Below are 8,067 nucleotides of genomic sequence, written 5' to 3' on the forward strand. Positions count from 1 at the left end.
CAACTACTTCAATAAAAAAACTTTATTGGTCATTAATTAAGTTTAAATATACAGAATTCTCTAAACTTAAATGTAAAAAATGTTCTCACAAATTGCTTCAATACAAAGCACCTCACTGTGAACGTTTTTCGATATTACCTACAATGATCACAGTCGTTTTACACCACTTTGAAAGTAAATGCGTTTTAATTACATGATTATGATCACAATTAATAAATTCTCCAAAAATAAATAAAAAACGTACTCCCAAAATAAAACAACGCAATAAACATTAGTTTTATCTTTGTTTTTATTCATTTTGTCAGAAGTTTACTGTATGTGTACGGAAGCAAATGTAACATACTTAATTATTTTTGAGTCTTACATTTACACTCGATTTTGGACTTGGAGTAAATCTTAAAGTCTTCCATTCTCACGTTGCTTGGCAATATGTTGTTTTAAATGCTTCACGTAGTCGAACATCATCCCCACGAAGGCAGTGTCTCGAACATATTGCGGTATCCAACCGTTCAAGTTGGTGTTCAGTACCCACTGGAAAATGCACTTGTTGGGGTCGTTGGGGTCTTCTTGCATCGCCCAACAACCAGCGCGGTTTTCGCCCCTACCAAATCGCATTCAATATTGTAAAATGTCGCTTCGATTTCACATTACTATTATTATTAGTTCATGGTGTTTAGTCCGCGGTCCGGCGATTCATTTGCGTTCACTTACCTGATGTATTTGTCATTTTTGGGCAAAGATGGGTGCTCGGTGCCGACGCAAGCGATGACGTAACGACCCTCGATCACGTCCCAGTGTCTCAAATTAACAAAATCTCTGCTGGAAACGACACCGGCCGCGCCATCGGCGCCAATCTGGTAGCTGATGTCTGTGTGTTCGTCGATAACTTGCACCTTGTGGGACTCTAGCAAGGTGGAGTTCCACTGAGGCAAAGTCTCGACGCGATAAAACAATTCGTCGAGCAAGAATTTGGGAGTCACGTCAAGATAGGCCTTAAAAAAATCAATCAGCGCGCGATTCGGCAACATCCGAGGTAGTTACAATTAGTTTAAATACTTTTCCTATCTTAGGCACTGTCATGGTGTACACAGAGTCTGACCCGCACGCTTTCTCCAGCTTCCAGTCTTTCTTGTGCAACAGGTCCCACGCTTCCTGCATCGTCCTGGCCGCCAAGCTTTTGTAATTGTCCTCCTATCGACCAATTGATTAAAAAATAATCGGCTAGCGATAAAAAGTCTTACTTGCTCACTCGTCAGTTGCACCGGGGGGTACCTACCCAACACGGGACCCGAATTAAACCGATACATCGAACCTTCAGGTGACCCAAGAGGAGAATAAAAATTGCCGACACTCTCGGTGTACAACGACGGCAATCCATTAACGTAGCTACGAATTAATGGGGCCCTTTCTGAATCCGAATTAGCTGGAAATTTACATTTTCACAAAACAAAATCAATCACGGTCGATTTTAAAAAACAGTTAAATATTTATGCGACTCACAAATGAGGAATCGTCGAGCGTGAGACTCTTGCGGCAACACGCGGAAATCAAGAAACCAAGCTTCACCCCACGATAGTACAAACGATGCCAGCACCAACAGCACTTCAAATACGGGTTGGGCCGAATGGGGCCACTGGAAACTCTAGTTTAGACATGGCTACGTAAAAAACATTGAAGTCTTACGTCGTACACGAAAACTTTTGAAATGAGAAAGACGCAAGTTAGGGTCGTTGATATCTAGAAATACATAAATTTAACACTTGGTAAAATTGTAGTTTTTGTAACTTACGGAGACTATGAACCAGTGGTTCATGTAAATTAAACCATAAAAGAGCAGCAGTACTACGAAACGACAAACCGCGGCCAACACAACATCAAACAGTGACGTGTGTATGTTATAATGATAAATTTGTTCATTTAAAGCTTTCATAATGTTTTCACCTTTTAACTGAAAGTCACACGTTAAAAATGGAAAATGTATTGTAAAAATATATTACCATCACACATATAAGCCACATGAGACTAATAAATAATAAATCAAACGTTACAAACATGCAGAAGAATCTTCTGACTGTGGACATTCTGCCATTGGTTCGGTGCCCAGCTAATAAGTCTTCTGAGATTATATAATCGGGATGGAGGGATGGTATTGTGTGGATACTATGTGAATGAGCTACATAAAAGAAGACAGTTAAATACTTAATGATTGTTTAAAATTGATCAAGTAAATAGTCCACAGATGATATCATTTGTTTATTCAATAAACAAAGAGATTAAAACTATGGGAAAATAAATAATACAAAATTTACTCACAAATTTCTATTCCAGGTGACTGAATATTGTGACTACCGGAGTGTATGAGTTGCTCTGCAACTTGGCGAATTTCTTGATCCATTTTTTCCAGATTACAACAAACTGGTTAAAATTGAAAACAAAGAGCAGAAATGATCAGATAACAACCTATCTTTTGCAACAAGAGATTTGGTTCATTTCTTGAAGAATTTGCAACTATTTAGTTGCAATTTAATTATATCTCGGCAAAACACCAAACGGTTAACATGGCCTTAACATTTTTTTTGCCCATTGCAACAACAAAATTTTTTTGGTTTTGTGTATGATTCCGACTTTATCATTTGGGGATTCAAAACGAATACGACTTCTGTAACCTAAGCCACTACATTAAAACTCATTTAACTCACTAGTTTATGTACGAAAAATTGAAGATTGATTTGTTTATGGAATTGGAATAAAAAGAAAATTTTAAGACCTTGCTGTGCGATGACAGCCTCGGCGCAGCGCTGCCAACTTTCACTGCAGCAACAAATAAATTTTCCGATAAACAATTTTTACAATCAGGCGCGATCGACCATGATTTAGGTGTCGTAAAATGTACACACGAGCTAGTATCACCCTCGAATGAAATACATTAACGGCACAAAGATAAAAACAAGATTTATGGACGTAATCGGGCGTGACCTTGAAATCTCGACTTTGGCGAATTGTGTACCTTGACTGTCATTCTTGTCAAAGTGAATTGTTGAAATACGCATTTTATTTATTTTATAATTCACGCTTTCAATACGTAAAATTCCTGGCAGAGGCCAATGAGTGCTTGTCGATATCTTACGTGGGTCGATTTTAGTGGTGCTGGATAAGAATCTTCGCGAAAAATGGGGGATTCCAATCAGGGGGCGCAGTGCCAAATGAAGATTGGCCACTACCTTCTCGGCCAAACTTTGGGGGTCGGTACCTTCGGCAAGGTGAAAATTGGTGAGCACCAAGTGACTAAACATAAGGTGGCTGTCAAAATTCTGAACCGTCAAAAGATTAAAAGCCTCGATGTTGTGGGGAAGATCAGGAGAGAAATACAGAATTTGAAATTGTTCCGTCACCCGCACATTATTAAATTGTATCAGGTGATCAGTACACCAACTGACATATTCATGATTATGGAATATGTGTCTGGGGGTGAGTTATTTGATTATATTGTGAAACATGGGAAACTGCAAGAGCACGAAGCTAGGAGATTCTTCCAACAGATAATATCCGGAGTTGATTACTGTCATCGGCACATGATCGTTCACCGAGATCTAAAACCTGAAAACTTGTTGTTAGATCATAACATGCACGTCAAAATTGCTGATTTTGGTTTGTCTAACATGATGATGGACGGTGAATTTTTGAGGACCAGTTGTGGGTCACCGAACTATGCAGCACCTGAAGTTATTTCCGGCAAATTATATGCTGGTCCTGAGGTAGACATTTGGTCATGTGGTGTAATTCTCTACGCACTGCTTTGTGGGACTTTACCATTTGACGACGAACACGTCCCCACCCTCTTCAGAAAGATCAAATCTGGCATTTTCCCTATACCAGAGTACCTCAATAAATCTGTAGTAAACCTGCTTTGCCAAATGTTACAAATTGATCCCATGAAAAGAGCCTCAATCGAGGACATTAAAAAGCATGAGTGGTTCCAAAAAGACTGCCCAGCCTACCTGTTCCCATCACCTGTGGACCAGGACTCTTCTGTTATCGACACAGACGCAGTTTCCGAAGTTTGTGACAAATTTGGAGTTCAAGAGAAAGAAGTACACAACGCTCTCTTGAGTGGGAACCCCCACGATCAACTTGCAATAGCTTATCACTTGATCATCGACAACAAACGCATTGCTGATGAAGCAGCTAAAGCTGAACTCAAAGATTTCTACATAGCCGGTAGTCCCCCGCCTGTTAGTATGAGCCCCAGTCCCAGTCCTTGCGATTTTGGATCGAGTCCTTTAAAACCGCATCCAGAAAGGATCGCTCCGTTGCGGGACAGGATGGCGTCAAATCAGGCGGCTTCAGGTGACAGAGGAAGAGGTAAGTCGTCAGCGATAACGGTATTGATCAATTAATTTTTTGGGTTGCAGTCAAGCGGGCAAAGTGGCATCTAGGAATTCGGTCACAGAGTAAGCCCAATGACATCATGATGGAGGTGTACAGGGCGATGAAAGCTTTGGATTATGAGTGGAAAGTGATTAATCCGTTTCACGTGAGGGTGCGCCACAAGAATCCTCTTCATGAAAGATACGTCATGATGTCCTTGCAACTGTATCAGGTAAGTAACTTCAAGGTAAACTTGTTTGGTAAAAATGTTATTAAACTGGAAGTTTTCCACAAAGATCAAATATGATTAAAACGTGTACTGTCCTTTAAAATATATAATTCATTGTTTTTTAAGGTGATCTTAACATTTATTTTTTTATTAATATAATTAAACTAAATCTAATGAAATCAAAAATGACGATGACATCGTTACAGTGTTCAAAAAACAATTTTTATATTTTTCAATCAAACCACTTAAAAAATAAATCCATTTACGTAAAAAACATGTTGCAATTTTTATTGGAGTCTAGATAACAGATCCTTAACAAGATATATTGGTTAAAAATGGTATTTTTATATTTAATAGTTGATCAAAACATTTAATTTTGACAGTTTTGGCAACCACTGAACGGTTGTGATCGATGAGTATGAGTGGATCCCACCAATACCAACCATTAATAATAACATAACCCCACTTTTTCATTTTTCTCCAAACAGCGCTGCCTGTTGTAATTTTGGTTTTGAAGGCGATGTTGGTGTTTTTTGGTTCTGGCATAGACTATTCCAAATTTTGGAATACATATCGTTACTTTCTATGACATTATTTCACCAATAACATTTCATATTCAAACATTTTTTTTGACAGTCTTGTGACGTTGGTGTAATGAGTTTTATTATTACATAGGTGGACTACAAGAGCTACCTTTTGGACTTCAAAAGTTTGGTGAACGAAGAGGCGGAGTCAAACCTAGCGACTTCCATTTTGGGGTCAGCGGCGACCCCAGTACAGTCCGGCAACACGACTTTAAACACAAAACCAAAGGGACACTACACTATGGAATTTTTCGAAATGTGCGCCGCCTTAATCATTCAGTTAGCCCGTTAAATTAAGACAAAATAATCGTACTAATTAAAAAAAAAAAATTAATATCGCTATCTGTAATAACAATAATTGGAAGGATTGTTTGATTTTAGCTGTGTAGTAATTTTTTAAGTGATTTTATCAGTGATATGAATTAGATGAAACAAAGGTATTAGCCGCTTTTAAAAAGCCATTAGTTTTGTAAACTGGTTAGCTTTGGTGATAATATTTATGTTACTATTATCTTGTAGTTTTTGTTGTGTAAATAAGTTGTAAAATAATACAGAACAGTTTTATTGTAATTCGGTTATCATTACAAATTAATATAGTCTCTTAGTAGCCATGTCTCTCTTGTAATGTTCCTCCATGAGATTCGTCTTCTCCATTCTGTCAGCGGCGATCTTCTGGATTTTCTCCAACAAGTCAGGATAGGGATGTATGGCCTTGATGAAGTCCTTCCTGTCTAGTCTGTACAATTCGCAAGTTTCTACGGCGATAACGGAAGCGACTCGAGACGGTTCCGGATTCACCAGTGCGATCTCGCCGAAGTGATCGCCGTCCTCCAAGTGACAAACTTCCTTGCCGGAAGTCGTGTACACAGCTACGGTTCCGGTGGATATGAAGTACATGCAATTCCCAGGAGAGTTGGCTTTAACAACAACATCATTGGTCAAGTAAATTTCAGAACGCAAGCAAGACACTATCCGGACGAGCAAATTCAACGGAAGATCTCTGAAGAACTCCACATTTTCGACCAACTGCCTGCACGTCTGCATCACGATTTCTTGCCGCAGCTGTCCGGAAATAGTTGCGTAGATTTCGTTCTCCCTAAAATAGCTTTTCTGAAAATGGAATTCGTAATAAGTCAGTATTCTCTTCTGCGTGTATAAGGGGAGCTGCTTGTGGCGCATGAACTCGACCAGTTGTTTCACCATTTGGGAGTACTTCATTTTGGGGGAAGTTTTGGCTCTCAAGAACTCGATGACCCTCGCTGAAAGATAGTTTGTGATTTTTGCGCAAAGAAACTGTGGTGATTAAACCTAGAAGGTAAATCTGCACGAATTTGGAGAGGAACCACAAGATTGTGGTCATCATGAATTCGTAATTGTTTTCTGGCTCTTCGACACCGTACGAAGCCGTGTAAATAAGGAGGGCCCCGTCGTAGAGGCTCCGCGAGATGGCTTTGAAAGACGATGTGTTTTTGTAGGCAGCGCTGCAAGAAGAAAATTGCTGAGCAGCTCTAATCTTATCAGATTCATACTAATTCTTTTTGTCATCGAACAATAGATATCCAAATATTTGTGTGCAGGAGAGTATGTGCCAAAATATGAGCATCGTGAGAACCATGAGGACGCCGTGGCGCACATAGAAATCCACGCCAAATATCTACAAAACGTTTTTTGAAACGGTCGGATACAAATAGTTGTTAATACGTTGCAGAGTTTTGTCGCAAGAGTGTTGAAGGTGAAGAAACGCATATATTTAAGAGTGGAGAGCAACTGTAGCATTATTATTTCCAAACGCTGGTGCGAGTGATAATTCATAGATATGAATAAATCGAAATGGGTCGGGATAGACGACAGAAAATCTATCAGAAATCTGGTTTTCAAATAGTGCCTGCATCAAGAAGTGTGATTTACATAGTTCAAACAAAGCGTGTCTCTGTTACGTCACTATTTTATGGTGATGAAGTACAACTTCTTTTTTCGACTCGTCGTAATAGCCTGTTATGGAATTGACGCCGATATCTACGCAACATATCAAATCTGTGACCATTCTTACAGCGAGAAAGTAAACGGAGGTAAAAAATGGCATGGTCACATTGAATGCAAAAAACCCAACATCCAACGGTACCAAAATCAACTGAACAAAGCAAATAAACGTCATGAACAGTTCCCACCAAATCCTGCGTAAAATACGAGTGAAAACTTGAACTTTGTTTGAAATAAAAAATTACCGCGCACTGCTAAAGGGATGAATGCTTGAGGGGTGGTATCGGATGTGACGCTGCTTCTCCTTTTCGATTGCCCCGTGACTTCTCAGATGAATCGCACACGATTTGCAGATTTTTTCGTGCACCAGAATGCTTCTCATCCAACCCCGTTTTATTTTATCCCAGTATGTATTACCAGGAAATCGCTTCTCGACCTCGTCGTCCTCCGCCAGCATTTCACACTCATGGCCCAAGGTGGAGAACTTGTCCCAATATTAGATAGGAAATAAAATGCACATAACGCAAACTCACCACTTTGTTGTATTTCGGAGTGGTCATTTTAACGAATATTCAGTAAAATTACTCCAAGTTAAACTTTTTGCTTATTTATCTTGACTTGAATATTTACTATAGGAACGCCATTTACGCCAACTAAAAATTCAATTTACGAGTAAAATTATCCAAATTATTTTTATTAAAACCATTAAAACTGCACCTATTGTTAATTTCTATTCTAAAAAGATTCAGAAGAATACATTTTTGAAAATGCCGCCTCAGCAGGTTAACCAATGTCACCAGCAAGTACTACCAATCACAACAATAAATAACTTGTTAATGTTGTTATCTGGCTGCGACTCGCGTGTTCGGAGAAGTGCGCTGCATTTTCCAGTAAGTGAATTGATAA

General features: G+C 39.1%; 3 protein-coding genes across 4 annotated transcripts; 1 reads left to right on the forward strand and 2 right to left on the reverse strand.

The window, feature by feature from the left end:
• Positions 1 to 7: 7 nt before the first annotated feature.
• On the reverse strand, positions 8 to 2,793 carry Start1 (Steroidogenic acute regulatory protein-like). Its single transcript, XM_069037930.1, has 9 exons — positions 2,314 to 2,793; positions 1,998 to 2,173; positions 1,790 to 1,948; positions 1,684 to 1,737; positions 1,501 to 1,633; positions 1,242 to 1,423; positions 1,042 to 1,191; positions 712 to 992; positions 8 to 601 (listed from the first exon to the last, which is right to left on the reverse strand). Exons 1-9 carry the CDS (start codon positions 2,393 to 2,395, stop codon positions 397 to 399), a joined length of 1,422 nt encoding a protein of 473 aa, XP_068894031.1. The 5' UTR covers positions 2,396 to 2,793; the 3' UTR covers positions 8 to 396.
• Positions 2,794 to 3,019: 226 nt separating this feature from the next.
• Positions 3,020 to 5,792, forward strand: AMPKalpha (AMP-activated protein kinase alpha subunit). Of its 2 annotated transcripts, none has more exons than XM_069037928.1 (3): positions 3,020 to 4,362; positions 4,413 to 4,600; positions 5,273 to 5,792. In XM_069037928.1, exons 1-3 carry the CDS (start codon positions 3,171 to 3,173, stop codon positions 5,471 to 5,473), a joined length of 1,581 nt encoding a protein of 526 aa, XP_068894029.1. In that variant the 5' UTR covers positions 3,020 to 3,170; the 3' UTR covers positions 5,474 to 5,792. The 2 variants fall into 2 exon arrangements, with proteins under 2 accessions (XP_068894029.1, XP_068894030.1); XM_069037929.1 differs by having other exon boundaries at positions 3,020 to 4,347.
• Positions 5,728 to 8,015, reverse strand: LOC138123288 (potassium/sodium hyperpolarization-activated cyclic nucleotide-gated channel 2-like). Its single transcript, XM_069037923.1, has 8 exons — positions 7,879 to 8,015; positions 7,695 to 7,814; positions 7,407 to 7,645; positions 7,119 to 7,355; positions 6,883 to 7,066; positions 6,711 to 6,835; positions 6,490 to 6,662; positions 5,728 to 6,440 (listed from the first exon to the last, which is right to left on the reverse strand). Exons 2-8 carry the CDS (start codon positions 7,719 to 7,721, stop codon positions 5,770 to 5,772), a joined length of 1,656 nt encoding a protein of 551 aa, XP_068894024.1. The 5' UTR covers positions 7,722 to 7,814; positions 7,879 to 8,015; the 3' UTR covers positions 5,728 to 5,769.
• Between the last annotated feature and the right edge of the window lie 52 nt (positions 8,016 to 8,067).

Source organism: Tenebrio molitor, chromosome 2 (assembly GCF_963966145.1).
Source record: "Tenebrio molitor chromosome 2, icTenMoli1.1, whole genome shotgun sequence".
Lineage (NCBI taxonomy): Eukaryota > Metazoa > Arthropoda > Insecta > Coleoptera > Tenebrionidae > Tenebrio > Tenebrio molitor.